We start from the raw sequence: 25,165 nt of genomic DNA, 5'->3' as shown, positions 1-25,165 counted from the left end.
GCATTACCCTGTGATTTTCGATCATGAGGTTGGGCGTCCGGGCCGGTTCCCGTGCCTTTCCGTTGTCCTTGTCTCTGAAGTTTTTTTTTTCTGGCGCTTGGATTGAACAAGCTCCCAACTGGCATCGTTGTTGTACCCGACGCGCTCCGATGAGGAATCTGACGGCATTCCGTCTTCGCTTCCTGACTCGGCGTCTCCAAAGTCGTCTTCATCCATCCCTTGGAATTCGTCAAGGAGGGCATTTGGTGGTTGTGGCGACGCACTTGGGGCTTGGCTTGGCCCTGCCATATGGTCTCCCTTTGAAGAAGAGTCGGTGCTAGGCGCCGCCGTGGTCAATAAGCCTAGCGTCCCATTCTCTCCCGATGTCGTGCTGGGCGTCCCGTCAGGGTTAGCGGGCTGGCGCCCGCTTTGGAACTTTCAAGTCCGGTAAAGATCCGAAAAAATGGTCCTACCGCTTGAAATATGGCATCCAGGGGATCCAGCACTTGATGTCTTCCAGTTCCGAATGAAATCCGGTGGCGAAAAAGCGTTGGTCCGGTGAAATCGGTCAAAATTTGCGGAGCTGAAGTGACGCGTGTCCGCCTGCTTCAACCGCCATGAAACGGGATCATTAAGCGTTGACTATGCCTTTCTTTAAGTGCTGATATTCTTCCCCAGCTTAGGACATCGGATATGCCGGTGCGCACGTGGACGACATCTCTTACAACAACGATAGCAGCCTCCAGCAGATGAGAGCAATTGTTTTCCACGACGAAATATTAAGCATTTTATTAGTAAATATTTGTAATGACTACACATACAAAACGTATGTGTAGGACTTTTTGTTTCCCTTTCTGGGGTCCTGTAGAGGCCAGTCTAAATAACGTGAACCGTATATACGTGATCAGGTGAGAATGTTTTTGTTTGCATCACTACAAGGACACCCTGAGCCTAATAGTAATTAGTAGAAATTCATAATGGGTCGTAGTGGAAGATAGTGTTATTCAGCTTAGTGGGAATTGTTAAAAAGCTATTAGTAATTGCTGCTAATTAGTAATTACTGATTGGTGAAGGGTATTAGTGATTGGTAATATGTTTTAAGATATTGATGATACCTGATGTCACGGATTTACGAATTCCACTTTTCTGGCGACTTCAGTTTTAGCTCCGATAGAACATCTAGTAACTTCGCAGGATTTCTGAGCATGTGATTGGTTATCTCCATCGGCAGGATGTTGCCCTCAGGCTATGTTGACTTGCGTTTCCGTGAGAAAGAATAGTTTCACGGTAGCGAAAAGACTCATGTTTTAGCAGTGAGCTACGCGAGTTTAGCCGGAACGAATGCATGATTTAGTTTCCGTGATGATTTCGCATTGTGCAGTAATGTCCAGTGCCTGTAGCGAGTGCGACGAACCTTGCCGAGTAATGCTGGCGCTAGGCATAGCCATCTGGGCGTAATTTTTTCAAAAAACGTCTGCGCACGCGTGGTTACCGTCCGGTTGCTTTCCACTTAGGTACTCGGCGCAAACGACCCTGATCATTGGTGTATCTTACCTCGCTTGCTGCACTCACACATCGACGTCAGAGGCGCTGCAGTGCTAAAACCTTCCGTTATTTTTTTACTGTATGAGGAGACCGCACCTTGTGTCGAGGCTTCACTACTGGTGCCGCATAACGAGTGGCGCATTTTTCCCGGGACACGAAGAAATTTCATCCGCGCGTTGCTCAACTCCTTGTCACCCGGCTTCTTGGCACTGCACCTTCTACAACGACAGTAGACTGTAGAAGATAGCCGAATTTGGGCAGCGGAGGAGGCATCGCGTGTGCGGCTTCGGTAGCCATGTTGAGCACAAGCCTGTGGCGTTTTTGGAGGAGCCCGGTTACCAGAATCTCTGCCACTGGTGCCACATGGTGTCGCTGGATACTAGATTACTGCAGTGCCGTCATGTCGCGTGCTACAAGTGCCTCGTCACTTATGCCCGCAGGAACGCAAACGGAAAAATATCGGACATTTTCTGTATTCTTGACAAATTCCACACCTACTATGAGGGCATAAAGGTTTTGTCGCTACTTGAGGGAGCTGCGGACAAGCAAGTTTGCTGCCTCAACGCAGAAATCGGCTGCAACTTCGAGGGGCGTCTCTGCGAACTGGACGAACATCTGCGTGAAGAGTGTGCTTTATATTTTACGCCGTGCGCCAAATGTGGATGCAGCATCGTGTACAAGGACAGGCGAGCTCACTATATTGCATGCAAAGGTGTGCCGGCGGTCTTAGTTCCAACAGCAACAGTGGACAGTCTACTCGACTGCATAGGCGAAGCCTGCAAGAACATGGATGTAGCAATGACATCTGTGCAGAGCAGCGACACATTGCGGACGACGCTGGCTCTGGTAAACGAGCAAGTTGCGTCGATTCAGAGTCAGCTCGCTAAGTTAGACTCCCATCGCCCGTGAGTACACAACCACCGTGGCCCTCGCACCCCCCCCCCCCCCGCATCAGTAGCTGAAAGCCAGCTTGTTTTCTCTGTATTTCTTTTTTGTAAGTGGTGCCGCAGAGCAGGTGTGGCGTCTAGCAGCCTATTTGTTCTGGAACCGCTGTGATTACGTTTAGTAGTGAAGTCCTACAATATGCCTTTTCGACGATTTATTGTTATTCTTACACTCACGATGGTGTCAGGAAATGGCCGTGCATTTTCAATTGTTGCACACGGTGCGATCCAAGAGTTTGGCAAAATATTTCGCGTTTATCTCTAACCTCAAACTTTTAATAGCGCATTTGAGTGTTCCCAGGGAATCTATTCGAATCTGTTCGCAGCCATCGAAGTGCGTCGTATTGAATTGGGCACCGAATACAGTGGACACTCCAAAAACATAGTGTCCATACTGCCCTGACATCAGCTACGCTACTGAAGCAGCTAACGACGGTGAGCCTGAGCGCCGCTCGCTATCGTCGCTCGCTATCATCAATGTGTTTAAGGTTGATATGCTAAAATAAGGCACTGGCTGGAGTGACTTTCTTTTTCCAGATTAAGTACGCCACGCATACCTCAGTCAAGAAAAGGCTTCGATTATGTAAAACCGGTGCGCAGTGCTTCACTACACAGACTTGCATTAGATATTTACAGTTGTATGTCCTGTATTCGCAGCTGTTGGAAGCGAAAGCGTTGAGCCCGTAGCAGATACCGACGCTTCCTTTGTAATTATTGAATCATATGTGAATAAATTCTTAATTCTTTTTTTGCAATTTGTGCATTCGTGCATTCATGGTGCCGAACGCATCAAGGGGTAAGTGGCGGAAATAATTTGCTTTACCACGTTAAAGGGCGGAACAGTTTCTTAAGACGTACCTAATCACGTCAAAAGTGGAGTGGTGATGTGTAATTTTAACCGGGTATGTTAGTGATGCCTTGCCATAATATCGCTCCACAAACCACACCACCTCCTGTGAAAATGACAAAGCAAAGCTAGGCCCGTCGCCGAAAGGCACCATTAAAGTGATAAAAAAACGCCACCCTGCACTACGCACGTGCGCAAGTTAAATGGACTGCCCTTCGCATATGTGAGCCTCGTAGTCCTGTGCATGGAAACAGCCAGCTCAAATATTGGCCCGCTCATCCGCTACAGTCGCAGACGCTTAACCATAAACGCAACTCCCTTTAAACGAGCGAAGACAGGGTCGTTCGATGTTTTGCCGTCTCATAGATCTGTGAATATTATACTGGTCTGTGATTCTACTCGCAAAGTTTTAGTGCCTAGCACAAGGTGCAAATTATTAAAAAAAAAACGCGATCGAAATTCGAATCGCAAAGCTCCTCCCACCGAGAGTGACCGCCATTTTAAAATGCTCGTGTGACGTCTGAACAGAATACGCGGCGGAGCGCCTTCTGCAATGCAGGCTGCAGAGTCAAAGGACACGTCTCTTTCTTTTGTGGACGATTTTCACAGTTACTGTCTCTTATGCAGAAGTGCTTGATGAAGATGTTACCGCACAAAAGCGATATAGAGTAAGGCATGTTTTCCTCGGCATAAGGCACGGTCACAGTATGTGGGCTGCACTTTTAGGTTCCTTAGCTTATCGATGCACTGATCTGTCGCGTTATACACCGGCGACGACACCAGCACTACCATCGGTTGCCTATCAGCGTAGTGGGAGGTTTTTGGCCACGCGACGCTCACGGAACTGATCAGCGGACGGTCGCTCAATCTGTTTCGGTCAGATCGGAGGCTGAACGGGAACTTGATATCCGACGAGTTAGTAACTTTAATCGATGCGCATGTCTGTAGGTTAACCGCGTTAGAAAAGGGAAAACAAGCGTCTACGCTCTATATGCTCCCCCTTGTAATCAGTAATCACTCTGGCCAGAAATGTTAGGCGGCGCCGAATATGGCCGAACTACCGGCCTATTCAGCGACGAGTAGGCCTAGCGCAAGTACGCGGGGTTCGGGTCTATAGTTTCGGCGCTTACGGAGCACGCATTCACAAGCTTTAGCGGTTGCGTGTAGTAATCTAGTATAGTTCTCGCAGTACTGACTCCAAATCGACGACTGCTTACATCACAGAGTGCGTGCACACCGAGCGGGAAGCGTAGATGTCACCCTGTCTGGCGAGCGCAGCCGGCCGCTGTCGGCGCCGCTTATGGGTACCCGTCGCAGGCAGATGACGTAGCACGTAGCATCCACGGCGCTCCTGCAGAGCAGGTGTAGTTTGTGAACGGATAAAGGTGCAGCCGGTGCGAAAAGAAGTGGATAGTTTTGCTATTGATAGCTAGGCTTGCATTTTATGTCATGCGAACGAGCAGCCTACATCCGGTAATTACAAAAGCTATGTAAACAAACACGCTGGGGGCGCAGTCATAATCTGCGAATCGGGCCATTCCTGCTGGGAGTTTAGGGCTCACACACTAAATACTGAATTGTTCATGCTTACGTTGAGGCAGTCACGAGTCATTTGCTGGACAAGCACTAGAACAACGCGAAGTTAGACTCGAGAGTTGGTCGCAGTCGAGCGCGCGGCGGATGGTACATTATTGTTCAATGCCGGGAGTGATGCGCATTCGAATCGCGTTAGGTTTTGCGTTGACGGGACTGAAGCGGCGTCAGCGGCAGCGTATGCTTTCATGCTCTAGCCTTGGCCAGATTGAACATAGTTTTGCAAAAATGCTTTACCAGCCTAAAATAATTAATTTTGACTAGCACGCGAATATAACATCAAGTCAAAACGTACCGCTTCGTTCAAAAGTTTTGTCTGCTCCTCTAATGTCGCAATGTGTGCTCTCGCGTCCACGTATGCTTGTTTGGGATTTCCTTTTAGGTTTTGGACCGAAAAAGCGAAGGGCAACAGCTCAGCAATCAGCAACAAAACGCTAACACCTCCCCCGTTTAGCGGCGCACACGGACCAAGGAAACGTTGGACATGTACCTTTTTATATGCTGGAGCACTTGTTGCAAATACAAACAAACTCTCATAACGTAATACAATGATATGCTTCTGATCGTATGATTAAATAATACAGCAAGAGCCGATCGTATTCAGCCTCCTTGACAATCTCTAAACGAAGCCCAAAACAAGTCCAAAGATCACTAAGGTCGCATATTAGAGTTAAGGCTTGTCGAAGAAAATACAGAGTATGCGCATAGAATATTTTTGCTGAAGAGAAAAAGGTCTCAGGGACAACCATCGAAGGCGTGCATGTAAGAGCGCAGCTGTCACCGCGAATAGCAGACGGCATGGGGAGAATATCTCGTTGTGATGTCAGCTGTCAATGGTTGCCTAAGCAGAAATCTGCTTTCGATATTAATAATAAAAGTTCATTTTAACAAAATATACTACACCAAATGAGTTCTATTTTCGAGGATTTACAATTTAGGTGATGTGGAGTGGCATGCAATAATCAGCTGATGCTCAAATGCTAGCTGTTATGACTCCTTTAACCTCCCACGTAGGCTACTGCCCAATTACCGCACAGTATTACGCAACGTACTGTCGAACATGCCGTCCCTTCCAGTGAGGTCGTGCAAATGACTCAAGTGCAGCAGTATTCTAATGACTGTCTTCTTTTAAAACAACTCATGTCTTATCACGCACTGTGTTTGCGTCATATGTACACTGCAGGTGAATAAACTAGCCGTCAGTTAGTCTGTACTTAAATGTCCCTTTAAGCACGACAAGAATGACTACTACCGCTACAAAGCCGCAAGTAAACCCCAACCATGGAACTACCGACAGCGCTCTTTCTCGGTATACGCTACAAGAGAACTATTGTATTGTGTTAATAGGAGATCCACTGCTTCCGCTACATTTGCGCTCGAAATTAGAAAAAAAAGGGTGAAGGAGGAACACAATCCTCAAAGTAATCTCTTTCGGTGCAACCGCACTTTTGAAAAGAACACTAAAGAATATTGGGCTCCGACATATAAAAATACCCCTAGCAACATCAGTACACCGAGAAAAAATGCACAACTGTGAGCTCCCACGGCAGGCAACATGACAAAGCATAAAAATGCACATAAGTAATTGTAGCTGTTCAGGGTGTTTTAATTATCATCTTAATTTGCATGGAAAAGACTTCATTCTGCGGCGACCGTATAAGCTGGCTAAATGATATACGCAGGCATCTGTAAAACAATAAGCATTACCGTCTTTTTTTTTATCTACAAGCCTACCCTTTGCGCGATAGCTCACGAATGCATCTATATAGGTAACAGGTCTGATATGATTTTGTCGGCCTATTGAAAGAATTCCCAAACACGAATAAAAGATTTGAGCGGCTGTTAGTCGCGAAAATCTGAATAAGAAATATTCCCTGCAACCCCAAAGCAGCCCATCGATCGAGCAATGCAAGCGGGCGGTTCGGACGACCAAATGGGCCCGTGATAGACAGCCCCAAACGAACATACTGCTTTTAGAGGTCGAACTACTATCCATATTGATTTATTTGGATCCTAACCCACAGATCTGTACCAATGACATAAAACACAGAAAAGCAACGACCGCAGGGGACATTACTAATCTTCTTTGTGCATCCCAGAAGCAAAATTGATACATGGTTTCGCTCGGTCGGTGTTATATCGACGAAAACCTTCGATTATGCCTGCACATCGTATGGCAGGTTACTGAAGATTAAACATTGCAAATGCACGCTGTTAAGCTAGCCATTTCTGCCACATTATTTACTAGTACATTTCTACTTCACTCGGCATTTTTTTCCGGGCTCCACAGACCATTTTGACACAGGTGGTAATATTAGCACATGATGGGAAAAGATGCAAGCTGGACACTGCGTTGTTGTAGAGCCCAAGTACAGCCTTTATCAAAAGTGTAGAACCTAAGGGGTCTGCATCTGAGCTCTGTAGTGGCACTGATTTAGAATTAGTGGAGGTTCTTCCCAATAGACAGGGTAGGATAAAAAATCTTACCATCAAGAGATTCGAAACACCGGAAATGCATTACAACGCGTACGAAGTGGCTCACAGGCAGACCCCCCGGGCTCTACACTTTTGACAAAGAATACACTTTATTTATTACGCAAGCTTGCCATAAGACATATTATAAAAATTCATGTAAATTATTTTCCGTAAGGAACCTGAGAAGGCTCCCGCTCTTATTGTTGTTGGAGAGCCATTTGAAGGAGTCCTCTTCCCTTGTTGCGGTTAGTCCCACTTCCCGCAGAATTTGTGTCCTTGATGTCCTTGTCCCTGCACAAGTCCAGAGCAGGTGGCGAACATTCACTTCTGCAGCTGGTGTGGAACACTTCGGTCATGTGGTGGTTCCGACGCCTTCAAGAGATTCCCATCGGCATGTTATCGACGGGGTAAGGACCGCTCCAGCTATTATCTCATTAAGTCATGAAGGAGGAACGTTTCCGTGTACGTTTCCTTAAAGGGCATGCTAAGGTCGGAACAGCGGAGCGGGCATCAAAAGGGAACCTGGGGGGGGGGGGGGAGGGGGGGCGCATTTGTGTTCGGAACTTTGTGTGTGAGGTGGTCAACTTTTCTCTGCTCAGCGTTCTCAACATCGTCTTGTGTCCATTTGTACACTTTGGGGAACTCGCACGTATCGCTCAGCAGTCTAGCCGTTGCTAACGCTCTCTGTTTTGCTGGACACAACGCAGCGGTGGCTAGGTGATGTTTTCTCATTGCAGCCGCACGATATAGACATGTTCAGGCCCCCATAGAGGTTACTACACACAATGCAAAGAACTTGGTTGTTTCGGGAGCCTAAAAAGAGATGGTTCATGTTGTCCGGTTTTGAGAGTGCGTTTGAACCATCCTTGGTTTGAGGGTATTGTGTTCTTGTTTTGTAGACCACACTTTTAGCGGCTCAAAGGCGCAACCTTTTTCTGCCGTCTAGCGCGCCGCCGCAATTCGGGGCTGCGGTATCGTCGCGGCCGCGCCTGCACGGTAGCCACGTTTAGCTAACCTTCGGGCGTTAGAGCATATCGCAAAAATATTTTTACCGCAACATTGTAAACGACAGAAACCCACTCGCCGTAGGCGCCACAAGAATCGGCAACACGACCACGATCATAGTAGCCTTCAGAGGACCCAAGGTACCGAACTTTGTCCGATATGGTATCACGCTCATACCGTGCCACCTGTACAGAAAGCAAATTGACGTCTGCCACCAGTGTGGTCGGGTCGGGCATCGCAAGGACGTGTACCCGACGCCAACCAACCGGATCTGCAGGGGCTGCGGCCAAGCGAACCCAAAAGATGACCACAAATGTACACCCAAATGCAAACTTTGCGGCGGCGCTCACCCGACCGCCGACAGAGAATGTAAAGCCAGATACAAGGTTACCTACGTCGTTCGCATGCGTCAGTGGGAGCGCCGAAAGGTCAGCCATCAGCTGCCGTCGGAGAGCGATTTCCCACCACTTGACAAGCCAGCTGCCCATAAATCAAGAACGTCATCGAGAGACCGCGCGCAGTCGAGAAATAGCAGCTGCAGGAGCCAGAGCAGAGAAGCGCGAAAAACGAAAACCCAAGGATCACCGTCGCGTGAGAGACTCGGTTGGGGCAACGCCCCACAAGGTATCATGAAGACAAATCCGAGCTACAACGCCAAGACAGAAGACAACGCTCCAACCAAGGAACGAGAGATCAACGAGGCCCTAAAAAAGGAGAATGCGACCGTGCGAGCCACCATCAACAACCTCACCAAGGAAATCGCGGAGATCCGCAACGCCTTCCGCAACGTCGAACAGCAAAGATCCAGCCCGAGCGGCAACAACAAGGCCGAAGCGACTACGGCCGACGCAGACAAGGAGCCGGCAACGAAGAAGAGGGCCGTCGAATCACGCAAGACCAAGAACAACATGAGCAACTGCAGCACCGACAGCAGCAACAACAATGTCGAGGCCAAACTCAACAGCCTCGAGGATATGATCAAATCGATGAAGCAAGCCATCGAAGCCTTCCAAACAGAGAACGTGAATAGACTCAACAATCTGGAAAAAAGCGTGCAACTAATACCAAGCAACTTAACGTTCGCGCCAGTACAGCATCAAGTCAACCAAGCGCAGCAACACGGAGAATTCCGAATCGGACAATCATGGCCTCCAACTCCACAGGCATAACAGTGTGGCAGTGGAACTGCCGCGGCTTCGTCAAGAAGAAGGCAGTCGTCCAGCAGTACATCGAGCACGCGGCTCGCAAGCCCGACGGGCTCCTCCTCCAAGAAACACTAACGGACAAGCCGTCCCTCCCCGGCTACAGGGTGCACGCGGGCCCGCCCGACGGCAGAGGCCTGTGCACCCTGGTCAGGAGGGGACTCACCTTCGTCGAACACCGGCTATGCAATGTCAGGATTGAACACACACTCACCGAACTCATACCGACCAAGCAAAGAAAAAACAGCATCTTCATTTTGAACATCTACAGTAACCCATCGCGGAGACTCCAGTGGTTCAAAGCCATTCTTAACAAGGCAAGCACGACGGCCGGCCAGAGCACGCTGATCGCATGCGGCGACTTTAATTCGATGGATCCGGCATGGGGCTACGTTAAAAGCAATGCGAAAGGCAGAAACCTATCCCAAGACGCTGCGGAACTCGACTATACCCTCATAACCGACCCGGCTTACCCAACGAGAATTGGCAACTCCGTGTCCCGAGATACCAGCCCCGACCTCACGTTCGTCAAGAACATCGAACCGATCACGATCACGTGGAGGAACACGGGGGTGGACCTCGGTAGCGACCACGTGATATTGGAAATCGTCATACCGGAGCAGAGCAGTACCAAAGTCAGGAAACATACGTGGATCGATTGGTCTGCCTTCAGAGATAACAGAAATCAGGAAGCGGAAGAGAACGAAATCGACGACATCGAAGCGTGGACCAACAAGATCCTCCAAGATGTTCGAAACTCAACCAAAGACATAGTAACAGACCTCGAAACGAACAGAATGGATAGCCGACTAGACCACCTTATCGAGGCCAAGCAGTCCATTCTCAACAGATGGAAACAACGCCTTAATCGTAGGCTACGAAAGAAAGTCGCAGAACTCAACAGAGCAATCGAGGACCACTGTCGAACGCTATGTGCGCAACAGTGGAACGAGATATGCAACGCTGCCGACGGCCTGATGCACAACGGGAAAACATGGAACTTGCTAAAGCATCTGCTCGACGAAACCAAGACTAAGTCACACCAAAGGGACTGACTGGCGAAACTCATCCATCGAGAAGTCACTAAATATACGGCGCCGATAAGGTGACGAAATGCATCAGCGACAGATACCTGCCGACTACGCCCACGGAGTGCCATGGGCCGTACGGGGGGCTGCCCAACGCCCGTCTCGACAGAGATATAGACGTAGAAGAAGTTCGCACGGCACTGCAGGACCTAACAGCAGGTCGGCGGCCGGGCTGGACCGCATCACCAACAAGGCGCTTAAGAACCTCGACGACAAATCCATAGAAAGCCTCACGAGCTATTACAACAAATGCTGGAAAACGGGAACGCTGCCGACGCAGTGGAAGAAGGCCAAGATCATCCTAATCCCCAAGCCGGGCAAGCCATCCGACACGGATAACCTCCGACCCATATCGCTCACATCTTGCGTGGGCAAGGTGTTGGAGCACGTCCTGCTCAACAGGTGGCAAGAATACCTCGAGAAAGAAGATCTCTACCCGGAAACGATCATTGGCTTCAGGCAGCATCTAAGTACCCAAGACGCCATGATACAGCTCAAGCACCAGATCATCGACGGTAAAACTGGCGACAACAGAGCAGTACTGGGACTCGACCTGCAGAGCGCCTTCAACAAGGTGTAGCACTCAGCTATCCTATCCCAAGTCTCGAAACTCAACATGGGAGAGAGATCATACAATTACATCAAAGACTTCCTCACGGACAGAACGGCCGAGCTCAGAGCGGGGGACCTCCAAGCACAGGAGAAGAAGCTGGGAAGCACAGGCACACCTCAGGGATCGGTCATCTCGTCGGTTCTTTTCAATCTCGTGATGATAGGAGTGGCCGAAAGGCTCAGGAACATCAAGGAAGTCCGACATACGATATACGCGGACGACATAACGCTGTGGGTGGAAGGGGGCAGCGATGCCCACATCGAATCCACCCTACAGGCGGCCGTTGATGCGATCGAAGACCAACTCGACGGAACGGGGCTCAGCACCGCAAACCTAAGAGCAACCCGAGAGAGTACGAGGCAATCAAAGTCAAGACCAGAGAGGGAAACGCGATCCCAAGAGTCAACAAGATCAGAGTGTTGGGGATGACGATCGAGACGCGCGGCAGAAACGGCGAGACCGTCAACCGGCTCATTGCGAAAGCGGCGAACGCCACGAGACTACTCAAACGAGTCACGAACAAGAAAAGTGGAATGAAGAGAGCCTGATCAGACTGATCCACTCGTTCGTCATATGTCACGTAGCGTACGTGGCGGCCTACCACAAGTGGAACAAGAGCGAGAGAAACAAGATAGATATACTCATCCGCAGAGCCTACAAGACGGCACTGGGACTGTTCGAAACAACGAGCACCAAACGCCTCCTGCAGCTAGGGGTGCACAACACGCTGGAGGAGATAGCGGAGGCCCAACGTGCCGCGCAGCTCGAAAGACTGTCTACGACCAAGGCCAGCCGGAAAATCCTGGACAACCTGGGAATTGGATATCAAGGCAGGGAGCAGACGCAGCTCTCCGTCCCTGATGAGATCAGGCGCAACATCAGAGTGGACTCGGTACCGAAGAACATGCACCCGGAGTATAACAAAGGGAGGAGAGCAGCGAGAGCCAAGGCGCTGATAGACCAGCACGCGGCCGACACACATGCACGCTACGTTGACGCGGCTGAGTATGCCAAGATACACGGGTTCACGACGGTCGTCGTCGACGCGACCGGCACCGTTCGCACGACCGCCAGCACGAGATGCACCAAGGCAGAGCAAGCGGAGGAGGTGGCCATCGCCCTGGCCATCGCCGACCGCGACTGCCACACAGTGCTGTGCGACTCGAGGCAGGCGGTGAGAAATTACGCCAAAGGCAGGATAGCGAAAGAAGCTGTGCGCATACTGCAGGCAACCAAAAACGACGATGGCAGCAGACAAGTGAGAATCAAGTGGTTCCCGGCGCACGCGGGCGAGGCGTCAGACCGCAACGCCAACCACAACGAGACGGCACACGCCGAGGCGCGCGCGCTAACGGACCGCGCCTCGGTCGACTGGCCGCTGTGGTTCAGCACCAAAGACTGAATGACGGACTACAACGAAATAACCAAGGTGTTCCGCCTAGCTCGCAGAACTCTTCCACTCCCTTGCTCGGGGCTCAGTCGAGAGCAAGCTGTTTTATTCAGACCGCTACAGACGGGCTCACTCCCCAGTCCGTCGCTGATGCATAGAATGTATCCCGAGACGCACCCGACAGACAAATACAGAGTCTGCCGAACGGAGACGGCCGGCTTCGCACACATGCTGTGGAATTGTACCAAGTACCAGGAAGAAGCCAAGTCTGGGAGGATCCCGCCGCGACTGGAAGCAGCCGCAGGGAGCGACAATCAAGAGGAGCAGCTCTGGGCCGCCCAGCAGGTCATCAAGGCGCTGGCCCGGCAAGGAACCAGCGAGCCGGCCACGGCGAGCGGGGACCCAGGCCGCGCGGCCGGTGCCCAGAGGACGACGTAGGCCCCGTCCGGAGCGCGCGTTCTACTGCAGGCCCTGAATAAACTTTTTACCAATCCAATCCAAATTACCGCATGGTTATGCTGGAGCGAATTTGTTTGCGTTGTCGTAGAGTTACAACCGACTTCTTATTTATGAGGATTAGTTTGAAGTTCGGTTAACTGTGTTAGTACTAATCACTCAGCTGCGCTAAGGCCGTTTTGGTCCCTTACGAATAAAAGTTCTTTTCTTCTTCTTCTTCTTCTTCCTTGATATTTGGCACATACCCACGAAGGGGGATTGGCCAGGGTTCAGTGTGGACTGCCAAATGTCCTACACAAACTGAATTAGTGCAATAAAGTAATTGACAACTAAACAAAAACAAAAGGTTTTAGATCACAAAAGTTATTGAATGAAAAAATATGATGCAAAAATTTGTAGTTTTGTAAATTTGGAATGCAATTAGCAGGGGAATCTGTCCGTAGCTGTTATGTAGTTATGTAAGTACTGACAAATTTGAGGCAACGCAAATCCTTTCGCACTCGCACCGAAGGAGAGTAGAAGCGGGACCGATAACGTAAATCCCAAGCGTGCAATTGGACTTTCTAAATGCACCCTCCTCTGATATGAAAACCTTCGGCAAGCGAGAAGGAAGTGATCGATATTTTCAATTTCACCGCAAGCCTCACAAAAGTTTGTGGGGATGATCCCGCATCTACATAAATAAAGATTTAAGCGAGGAATCCTGCATCTCAGAAGAGTCATCGTAACCTCACACTGCCGTGATTTACATGCTCGAACTTTCCATGATTATATGAGATGCTGGTATTCGGCTGTAGATAGCAAAGAATCATTGCATGTAGCGGCTAGGTATTGATATCGCTGGAAACGGGACATTCCAAAAATGGTGATATTAGGAATGGTACAAGAAACAGATGCATCAAGAGCTGATTTAGCCAGGAAATCTGCAGTTTCGTTATGAAAAATACCGCTGTGTCCGGGGACCCAGATGAAGCGTATTTCTTTCACCCACCTCGGTATGAAATACTTTAGTGAGCGGATCAACTGAGCATCCCGTGCTGACTCCAGTGACAACAAAACAGAAAGAGAGTCTGATAGAAAAATTATTTTTGATTGACTGCAGGGAACTTTTAGTAGCGCTAGCCCAATTGCCATAAACTCTGCTAGAAATATCGGTGTGTAATCCGGGACACGCACCGAAAAACTCCAGGAAAGAGACTCCGAAAAAATTCCAATCGCAGCTTTGTGCGCAATCACAGACGCATCAGTGGCAATTACAGCGTGATCAGGGAACTTTTCAAGGTGTTCACATAGGAGACTGGATATTAAATTTGAGGGCAAGTGCTTCACATTAGATGGAAATATAGAATCATAATTTATATCCACAAAGGACGTTGAGCAACCAATAGGACATATAGAAGCAAGGTCCACACCAATGTTTGTTAAAATGCTCTGCGTATAAACAACCTGGGGCTTGCAGACCTTTGGCCACTGGTGAGTGAGAAAGAGGGCGGGGTTTGACACAAAAATAGGTATAGCCACACCGGGAGTAGTCTCAAATGATCGCAAGAATGATCTGACAGTTAGAAGGTTGAAACGGGAGTTAAGGTCCGGAATGCGGGCCTCCAAGTACAGAACAGTGGTAGAGACTGACTGTGGAAGCCCTAGGCAGAGGCGCAGCGCCCGTCTTTCTAAAAGCAGCAAAGGATGTAGCTTATATTTTGGACACCCAGAAAAAAGAATGCAGCCGAATTCCAGAATCGGTCTCCCATAGGCTTTGTACAAAAGTAGAAGAGTATCTCGACGCATACCAAATTTCCTGTTACTTATCCGTGTCAGTCTACCAAGGGCACGTTCACCTTTCCGAGCATTAGACTTGATGTGAAGCCTCCAATCCATAGTAGCATCATACGTAATGCCTAAATACCGCACAGATTCCACTTGAGGTATGACATCTGAGCGGTAGTTTAACGAAACATATAAGGGGGTTGCGGTTTTAAAAACTAGCACACTACTTTTGGACACATTTAAAACTAATTTAATTTTGTCAAACCAGACCTCAAGTGCATTTAGGTAAGCCTGTAGTGAACGATATAGGTCATGAATATCTTTTGCCGAGGCGAAGAATGCTATGTCATCTGCATATACATATACAGTGACATCAGGATGAACCGGAATATCGCACATTAATATATTAAAAAGGAGTGGGGAGAGCACAGAACCCTGAGGCGCCCCTCTTGTCTGTGCATAGGTGTCTGAGGTTAATGTGCCATCAGTGCAAAAAAATTCTCGTCCTTTCAAAAATTCTCTGATCCACGCATAAATGTAGAACTGAGGACGTAATAATGACAACTTGTTTAGTAGAATGGAATGTTCAATGCTGTCATAGGCCTTAGCAATATCGAGCGTCACTAACGCTGATACCTCCTTGTTGTACATTGCAAGGCGAATCCTACTTTCTAAATCTACATGTGCAGACCATATTGAGCATCCATTGCGGAAGCCTATTTGGGAAGAACTCAAAGCATTAACCTCTGAGATATGCTTTGAGAGGCGGCCATGCACAATTCTTTCTATTAATTTTACTAGATTCGAAGTCAAAGCTATCGGCCGAATGTTTTCAACATGAAATCCTTTACCAGGGTCTTTCAAGAGCAATATAATTTTCGCCACTTTCCAGACGTGAGGCAGCCATGCAGATTCTAATGATTCATTAACCAGATCCAGGAGATCCTGAGTGAAATCATTTGCTAAAATTTTGACCATACCTACCGTAACCCCGTCCCAACCTGGAGCCGAGTTTCTCATGGAAGAAATCACAGATAGTAGTTCTGACCTATCAACCTCAACATACTCTGAGCAGGAAATGGGAGCGTGCAAGGGAACTCTGCACTGCTCCTGGAAACGTAATGCTAGTCCTTGCGCAATTTGTTCTAACTCATCCTTTGCCTCCTGTGGGGACAACACTACTGAACTTAATGACTGTGAAAGGTGCGAGTTTCTATTTCGTTCCATGAAACGATACAAAGCCTTCCTGTGCTTAGGGTTTGACAAATAATTATTTAAATTTTCGTTGTACTCGTCCTTTGCTTGCGCTATGGCTCTTTTGAATGACGCCGAACAAAATTTGTAGTTTATCCAGTTTACTGGGCTCTGGTTATAAGAGAGGCTTTTCCATGCTGCTTTTCTACGGCGGAAGGCTTTCTCACACGCGTCATTCCACCATGGGGATGGCGACTTATTGCTTACTGTAGACCGCACAGTGAACTGGGAATCTACAGTAGCATTCGCGATTGAGGAAAATACCTTTTGTGCTTTGTCGGTCCTACATGAACAAAGGTTTGATTTGAGGGAGGAGCGTAGCGAAGCTGCATATTTGGCGTTGTTTACTAGTTTACGGTCCAAAGTTCTATCTCGTGTTGTGCTCATCATGATGGTAAATGTTATTGGAAAGTGGTCGCTAGACGTACCACTATCTACTGTGGACCATCCTCCTATACCTATCCCACCTGCTGCCAGGGATAAATCGACGACAGATTGTGAATTTCCGCGCATGAAGGTTATAGCCCGAGAATTGCAGCAGCGGACAGCATTTGACGACATCCACGTCCATAACAGCTGTCCACATGCGTCGGAGTAGTTATCCCAAAGAGTATGGTGCGAGTTAAAATCACCTGCAATAACTACCCTATTAGAATTTGTAAGTAATCTGTCAAAATAGTCTGTGCTACGTACACCTGTGGGGCAGTAGACGTTAGCGACTGTGACAGGGCCACAATGCGGCAATGTGATATCTACAGCCAAAATCTCACACTCAGGATTCATTACTGTTTTGCTTATTTTTGCCCGGTGACATAATTTTGACGATATCAAAGTTAATAAACCACCGCCCCTACCGTTTACACGATCGGCGCGGAAAACATGATATTTCTTTAAGGTAAATGACTTTGCGGGGGAGAGCCAAGTTTCTTGCAAAAGCACTATGTCTGGTTTATGTGTTGAAAGGAGAAGATATAAATCTGGAAGTGAAGATATAATAGAGCGACAATTCCACTGCAGAACTTGTACACCTGCCATGATTACTTATCTAAAATTGAGGCCGCAATAGCCTCTTTTAACACATCGGTTTGCTGTGAAACTTTGGAAGGTCCTTTTTTAGTTTTGGTCTGAGAAATGGAGGACTTAGAGGGTGAGCTAGAAGCACGGCGCTTTTGAGTAGGGCATGCCATTTCAACGTCATTAGAGCAAAAACTTTTGCGAGAAATGCCTACAGGGACACTGTCGATTGGGTGCACTTGAGCCAGCCCTAGAGGAGAATCTGCATTTGAACTTTCAGTACAGGTTTGAGATGAAATAGATGCTGGAGTCAGCACAGGTTGAGGTGGGCAAAGTGACTGGCTACCAACAATACTAGACAAAGCTTCAGTAAAGCTGGTAAGCATACGGTCAACCACGACAGAAAGGGCTTTTTCAACCGTTTTCACAATTGCAGTAGACAACGTGGTCTCAAAGTCTGGAGTAGAAGGGCGCACACAGTTGGCATAAGTGTGCCTTTTCCGATCAAGAAGGGCATAAGCATCTGCTCGAGAGCAACGATTCTCTTGAATTAATTCTAGTAACGCTTGCTCCTGAGATCGTTTCTCACAACTGGGGTCATCAGCCGAGTGCTCGTTACTGCACAGACAACAGCTAGGTCTTGCAGCGGTACAGCTATTAGAAGAGTGTCCTTCCCCACACACCCTGCATCTTGTCGCAGACTTACACGCTCGTCCACTGTGTCCAAATCGCCAACAGTTGGTACATTGAAGGGGGCGAGGACTTAGCGGGTCAATGCGATAAATAATTGGCCAAATTTTTAACTCAGATGGACACATGAGACCGGCAAAGGTTGTTATAACTGACTCTGTAGCAACACGCACCCCGGCCACTATGCGAGAGCAGCGATACACTGAAAGAACACCAGCTCCTGCGTCCTGAAATTCCTCCAAAATTTCTTGAGCAGTAGATGCAGGATCCACTCCACGCACAATACCCTTAGTGCAAGCCAGCTGTTCAGGAATAAAAGCTTTTACAGGAATCGATGTAAAAGAACTGCAGCGTAGCAGATCTGACACACAATTAATGTTTGCAGATTTGCAAACTATACCTCTTCTCCCGAAAGGTCGCACCTCAGAGATATCAAGGTAGTGATCCGTCAGAGTTTTGAGTTGCTGCTGAATAGCTTTCGGATTTTTCATTTTCAGCATTCCATCGCCTATCGGTATGAGTGCGACAGGAATCACATCGACGCCATTTTTTGCAAATGATTCCAGAGGCAAGCTTTCATTCGGCAGGCTGGCGAACCAATCTGCCGAGCCCCCTCCCGGGGTGGTGAAAGACATGCCTGTGCGCAAGGTAATGACACCTTTACATTACCAAATCCTATAAAGCTAGCCTGAACCCTGATCAAAACCCCCCTGAACGTGGAAAGGCCTCACCACGAAGAAGCTCAGGCACCGAACACCTTGAGGACTCCCAAGACAGGCAGATCAGAAATCGACGTCTTCTTATTCTGCTCAGCTCCTCATCGGAACGCCTTACTTACGGCCAGCGTTCACAGCGACAGCTCGAGCTACGAATGTCGGAGCTCCAGGCGTAGCTGGCCGTCGTGTAGCTCTCTCGTTGCTGCGTACTCTTCTTCTTCTCTGTGCGCAACTCCTTCTTCTTCCTTACCTTCTTTGTCTTCCGTCTTCACCAATCTACACATCATCGTCATGTCATAAAACTGATCAACTTTGACTTCTTTTACATTTACATTTCCATTTACAGGAAGTATGTTTTCAGTGGGTTCCGGGACGCTGCGGCATCACTTCTAATAAAATGGCGGATTATTTAGCAAATTCAGCTCTCAATGGGCCTGTTGCCGATCTTGTACCCAATATTGTAACGCTTGTTGCTCTAAATAATTACTGTAACCGCTGAACGAGGGCACCGAGAGCTGAATCTTCTTCTTCTTCTCCCTCGTTGTAAAGGCACATAACCACAGTGGGGGATTGGCCGGAATTAGTTGTAGGTGACATAATATTTTTGATAATGTCGATTTCACTGTATGATATAGATAACCTAATAATTAGGAGAGCTGAATAAGGAACGCGGGCAACAGGAACGCGAGGGCACTTCAACGTTCTCTACTTCGTCCCATTTCGCTCCTTCTTCTTCTAGCTGTAATGCACGTGTCCCTGCCCCCTCCTCTGAATTATCGCCCCGATGCGGTGTTACCGTCAGACATAAGAGCGGGGAGAAAAAGCGTTGAAGAGTTACCCCAATTGTATGACATCGCGGGATAGACTACATGCAGCCTGAAAGTCAGTCAGAGGTTCTCTCGTACTAGAGCTTCATTCGCCCCACATGCACAACGTCACTGCGCTTGCCGTTGTGCGATTAATGAGCGGACGAGACTGGTACAACTTCATACTTTACGTCGCTGAGGCGGCGGACAACAAGGTAAGGGCCGAAGTTGCGGCGCAGTAACTTTTCGGACAGCCCGCGGCGACTAACGGGCGTCCAGATCCACACATAGTCGCCCAGGTTGTAGCTAACGTAGCGGCGTCCAAGGATGTAGCGGTCAGCATCGATCTGCTGCTGGCGGTGAATACGCTGTCTGGCCAGTTGCCGCGCTTCTTCCGCGCTGAACATAAGTGGCGACATCGACGTCAAGTTCAGTCTCACTATCAGGGAGGTCCACGGGTAGCATAGCATCCAGGGGGGTGGTTGCGTGGCGACCGAAGACTAATTCAAACGGAGTGAACCGCGTCGTTTCTTGTTGCGCGCTATTATACGCGAATGTTGCGTATGGAAGAATTTGTCCCATGTTTTGTGCTCGACATCAGCATACATGGTAAACATGTCGGTCAAGGTCCTGTTGAGGCGTTCCACCAAGCCATTTGTGTGTGGGTGGTAGGTTTTTGTATGGGCTGGTGTGCGTGAGCTTCAGTACAGCCTGAGTGAAGCGAGCCGTAAATGCAGCTCCACGGTCGGTAACGATAGCTACAGGAGCCCCATGACGTAAGACTATGTCGTGGACAAAGAATTCGGCAACTACAGCAGCAGCACCGCTTGCAAGTGACGCAGTTTCAGCGTACCGCGTCAAGTAATCCATCGCGACCACAATCCACCGTTGTCTAGTGGACGACTTCGGAAAAGGGCCGAGGAGGTCTATGCCAATTTGCTGAAAAGGGGTCTTTGGGGGTGCTATAGGCTGCAGAAAGCCAGCTGGTCTCAGATGAGGAGATTTGCGCCGTTGGCAATCACGACACGCTGCTACGTATTTACGCACTGATCGTAGTAAATTGGGCCAGTAGTACTTCAGCCGAATCTTTGCCAGTGTTGCGACTGATCCCCAAGTGGCCGGCGGATGGTTCATCATGACAAACGCTCAAGATTTCGGGCCGTAACTGGGATAGCACAACAAGTAGAAACGTCTCCCTGGTGCTGTCAAAGTTGCGCTTGTAGGCACTCCACGCCGTAGAGTGAACGACCGCGCAGAGCACGACGAAACAAACGGGGTACACTAACATTAATACCCTCCAGGTACTCAATGAGTGGCGACAACTCAGAGTCAGTCCGTTGAAGTTGCGCCATAGGAGAGATGCTGACGGCACAAAGGATAGGATAATCTTCGGTGATGTCTTGCGTAGCCGGTTCCACGGGTGCTCGTGATAAACAGTCTGCGTCTTGGTGTATCAGCCCGACTTATAGACGACTGGCCTGTCGTACTCCTGTAACCGGAGGCTCCACCTGGTCAACCGCCCTGAAGGATCTTTAATGCTGGTTAGCCATATAGCGAGTGATGATCACTGACAACACGAAACGCTCGCCCGTAGATGTACGGTCGGAACTTACTCAGAGCCCAGATGGCGGCAAGACACTCTTTTTCTGTCGCGAATAGTTCCTTTCCGGACGAGAAAGTATACGGCTCACGTAGGCGACGACTCGTTCTGCACCATCCTGCCACTGTATGAGGATCGCTCCCACGCCGACAGTGCTGGCGTCAGTGTGGATATCTGCGTCTGCATTCTCGTCAAAATGAGCTAGTATCAGTAGACTTTGCAGGCGACGACGGAGTTCCTTGAAGGCTTCGTCTTGGGCACGTCCCCATAAAAAGGGTGTGTCACCTCGAGTCAAGGCTGTCAATGGCTCAGTTAGACAAGAAAAATCTTTGACAAAGCGGCGGTAATAGGAGCAGAGGCCCCGAAAACGTCGGAGGGCCTTCTTGTCGTTTGGGCGTGAGAAACTGGAGATCGCGGAAGTCTTGTCGGGATCTGCGAGGACACCTTGTGCGCTGACCACATGTCCCAAGAAACGGAGCTCCTCGAAGGCGAAATGACGTTTCTCTGGCTTGACAGTTAATTGCGCAGACTGGATGGCTTGAAGGACAATGCGCAATCGCTGCAAGTGTTGTTCGAAACCAGACGAAAAGATGACCACGTCGTCCAGGTACACAAGGCAGGACTGCCACTTCAGACCAGCTAAAACAGTGTCCATCATGCGTTGAAACCTGGCCGGCGCAGCGCAGAGCCCAACCGGGAGCACCTTAAATTCGTACAGACCGTCGGGCGTCACGAACGCTGTTTTATCGCGGTCTCGCTCGTCCACCTCGATCTGACAATATCCGCTTTTCAGATCTAAGGAAGAGAAGAACCTGGCGTCTCGGAGTTGGTCAAGCGAATCATCGATCCTGGGTAGTGGGTACACGTCCTTTTATGTAACCTGATTCAGTTTCCTGTAATCAACGCAGAATCGTAAAGTGTTGTCTTTCTTTTTCACCAGGACGACCGGCGACGCCCACGGACTTGTTCATGGCTGTATAGCATCGTCTGCAAGCATTTCATCGACTTGCACTCTAATAGCCTCCCGCTCTTTAGGCGAAACATGGTATGGACGCTGACAAACTGGTGGCGTGGCTGAATCGATGACGATGCGATGCTTGGCTACCGATGTACGTCCGTCCTTGGAGCTCGACGCGAAGCAATCTTTAAAATCAAGTACCAGAGATGACAGAAGGCTCTTTTGATGAGGTGACAAACCCGGGTTGATTTTAACCTTCTGAAGGGCGTTGTGTGCTGCGGCATCGTCTTGAAGATTCATCTCCACTGGGCACAGATTCGACCACCCATTTACATCGTGGAGGGAGGCGACAGCCGTTCTCTTCGCGAGGTGTTGAATTTCATTGGTGAAATTCGTCAGGAAAACTGTCGCACAGCCGTCATTCAGGTCGACAAGCACGCGCGCAATAGCCACTCCCTTCTCGAGCAACAGCGAAGGGTTACTGTCCGCAATACCATCGTAGTCGTGAAACCAGTCGTTCCTAACTAACACCAGCACACTGGACCGTGGTGGCAGCATTACGTCGTCTTCGACAATGCGCAGAGCATTGACTCCTGGGTCTTCTGTGTCACTGTGCGTCAAGGCTTGCTTTGTCGAAAATGTGACTCGCGCCTCGTGTAAGTCGATCACAGCACCGTTTGCCTGTAGAAAGTAAAGGCCCGGGATCAAATCCCTCGATCACTCGCGCAAGACGACGAATTCGTCGACTTAGACGAAACCTCGAATGCTGATTCGGGCTGTGCACCTTCCGGCCGGGCTAATGAGGTGGCCTCCAGTCATGCGAATGCTAGGGCCCAACCACGGCATCAAAACCTTGCTCAGGTCCTGGGTGAGGGCATGGCTCATTACCGAATAATCTGCCCCAGTATCAAGTAAAGCCACAGCATCAGCACCGTCATTTGTAACACACAAATCAGAGGTAGCACGTCGCATGCTGTCGCCACCCTGCCCCTATGAGAAATCAGCGTTTCGGCATATCGGCGACGGAGGATCTTCGGTTTTCCCTACAGCAGCGGCCTTGCCTCTGGAGACCGCTGCAATTAATTTTCCCGATGTGGACTGGCAGAACGCCGCTCAGGATAGCCGGCGTCTTGGCGAGGACTTGGGGAACGGTAACGCCGAGGAGACGATGATCTAGAGTCATAGGGCCCGTATGTTCCAGGCTTCTGACGAGCCGATAGGTGAGCTTCAATTTCGAGTGGTCGTTCGCCGTTCCGTGGGCAAGGATCGTCGGGCGAGAAACCACGCAGGCCCACTCGGCGATATGAGCAGGCCCTGTAAAGATGACCAGCCTCACCACAGTGTAGCAGAGGGGCCGCCGGTCTGGTGTACGGCACACATCACATTTCCGTGGCCGCTGATAGACTGATCGAGCAGGCACACGGGAAATACCAGGCTGCTGCACTGCTTGAATGGCGGTAATCACGTCGTAGACTGGTGCTGGCGCCTGACAGAGGACAGCTGCATATGTAGGTCGGGCCTCAGTCTGTCTAGGAATCTCAGACTTGCTGCTGCGATGCCTGGCGCACCTCGTCCCGGACGACTTCAGACAGCGATGTAACAGACGGCGCGCCGGGAGACAGCTGGGGGGCTTGTAATTCCTCCCTGATGATCGACCTGATTAGATCACGAAAACGGCTACGTCACTCCCTAGCGGCATCGAAAAAATAGCGGGCCCAGGGGTGCTTACATCTCGATTGTATTGCCTAGCTCGTTGCAGGAGCGTCGCCTCCATGGTGGTCGCTTCAGTGAGGAATTCAGCAACAGTATGCGGTGGACTGCGCACCAGACCAGCGAAAAGCTCCTGCTTGACCCCGCGCATGAGGTGGCGAAGCTTTGTCTCCTCGGCCATGGAGGGGTCAGCACGCTTGAAGTGGCTCGTCATGTCCTCCACATACATGCGGACGCTTTCATTAATGCGCTGGTTGCGGGAGTGAAGCGCAGCTTCCGCTTTCTCCCGGCTGTCTGCGTTGGGGAAAGTAGCTACGAGATTTAGGCGAAATGTCTCCTAGGTGGGCAGGTTTTTCTCGTGGTTCTCGAACCATGTTCTAGCGGAGTCTTCAAGCGCAAAAAACATGTTATGGAGCTTACGGTCGTCGCTTCAGCCGTTGTAGCGGGCGACCCGCTCAAAGGTGTCCAGCCAGTCCTCCGCATCCTTGCATACATCACCATGAAACGATGGCGGTGTTCGCGGCGTGTGGTAGAGGATGGGCGCTGGGGATGCACTATCTGTGGCCATTTCCGGTGGGACCGTCGGTCGAGGCTGCGTCATCCTCGTCGGGGTGGTGAGAGGTCCGAATTCAGGTGACTGGCCGCGGAGACGGCGGCTAGGGCGCTGAAGAACCGGTGTGAGCTCCGTGTTCTTATCTCGAAGGCGCACGCAGGTAGGGAATCGTATGCCCAGCACGACTCCACCAGATGAGTGGAGTCGCTCAATATATCCTTGCTTGTTCAATATATCCCATTTTTAACTGTTTCAAACGTTAAATTACTTGAGCCATGAGCCACTCCTTGCGACTACGGATTTTAACCATTTAAATTTCTATTGGAATGTCCCATGTTGTACCTCGGGGCAATGTGAGGTCTCCATGATGCTCATGCGTTGTAGAATTCCTTCCCTCAATCTTTATTTATGTCGCTCCGGATTCACGCCGTCGAATCTTTGTGGATCATGTGATGACGTGGATACAATTGAACATTACATCCTCTCCTGCCGCAGGTATGCTACTCAAAGAAGACATTACTTAAAAATACCTCTTGCTCGCCTAGGATTGCCATTTACAGCTCCTGTCCTCATCTCCTTTGGTGCAACCGTCAAAGGGTATGCCCTAAAACCGGTGTGTGACTTACTTCATAATTATAATATTGCTACTGAAAGATTTGTGTGTTAGCGCTGATCTGTCTGAATTGTGATTTTTTTCTTTTTATATATTTTACATTTTAATCCTTGTTTATTCTTTTCTATTACTATCGCCTCAAATTTTCAAATTATTTCAGCAACACTTACTCCTAATTATTAGGTTACCTATCATACTGTCAAATCGACAATATCAATTATAATATATGTCACCTACAACGAATTCTGGCCAATCAACTACTGTGAGTATGTGCCATTATAAGGAGGAAGAAGAAGAAGACTTCCTCGTCCACCGATTGGAACGATCGCTCGGTCGCCCCGAGTAGT

At 49.3% G+C, this 25,165-nt stretch overlaps 1 protein-coding gene across 1 annotated transcript; it reads left to right on the top strand.

The window, feature by feature from the left end:
- The first annotated feature begins 672 nt into the window (after positions 1-672).
- On the top strand, positions 673-2,456 carry LOC146192274 (uncharacterized). Its single transcript, XM_084600447.1, has 2 exons — positions 673-678; positions 1,765-2,456. The coding sequence occupies exons 1-2, from the start codon at positions 673-675 to the stop codon at positions 2,431-2,433; spliced, it is 675 nt and encodes a 224-aa protein (XP_084456573.1). The 3' UTR covers positions 2,434-2,456.
- The last annotated feature ends 22,709 nt before the right edge of the window (positions 2,457-25,165 follow it).

The sequence above is a fragment of the Amblyomma maculatum genome, chromosome 4 (assembly GCF_055883805.1).
Source record: "Amblyomma maculatum isolate TAMU_Amacu chromosome 4, ASM5588380v1, whole genome shotgun sequence".
NCBI lineage: Eukaryota > Metazoa > Arthropoda > Arachnida > Ixodida > Ixodidae > Amblyomma > Amblyomma maculatum.
Note: the sequence above shows the minus strand (reverse complement) of the source record. Positions and strands in the feature narration are given on the sequence as shown.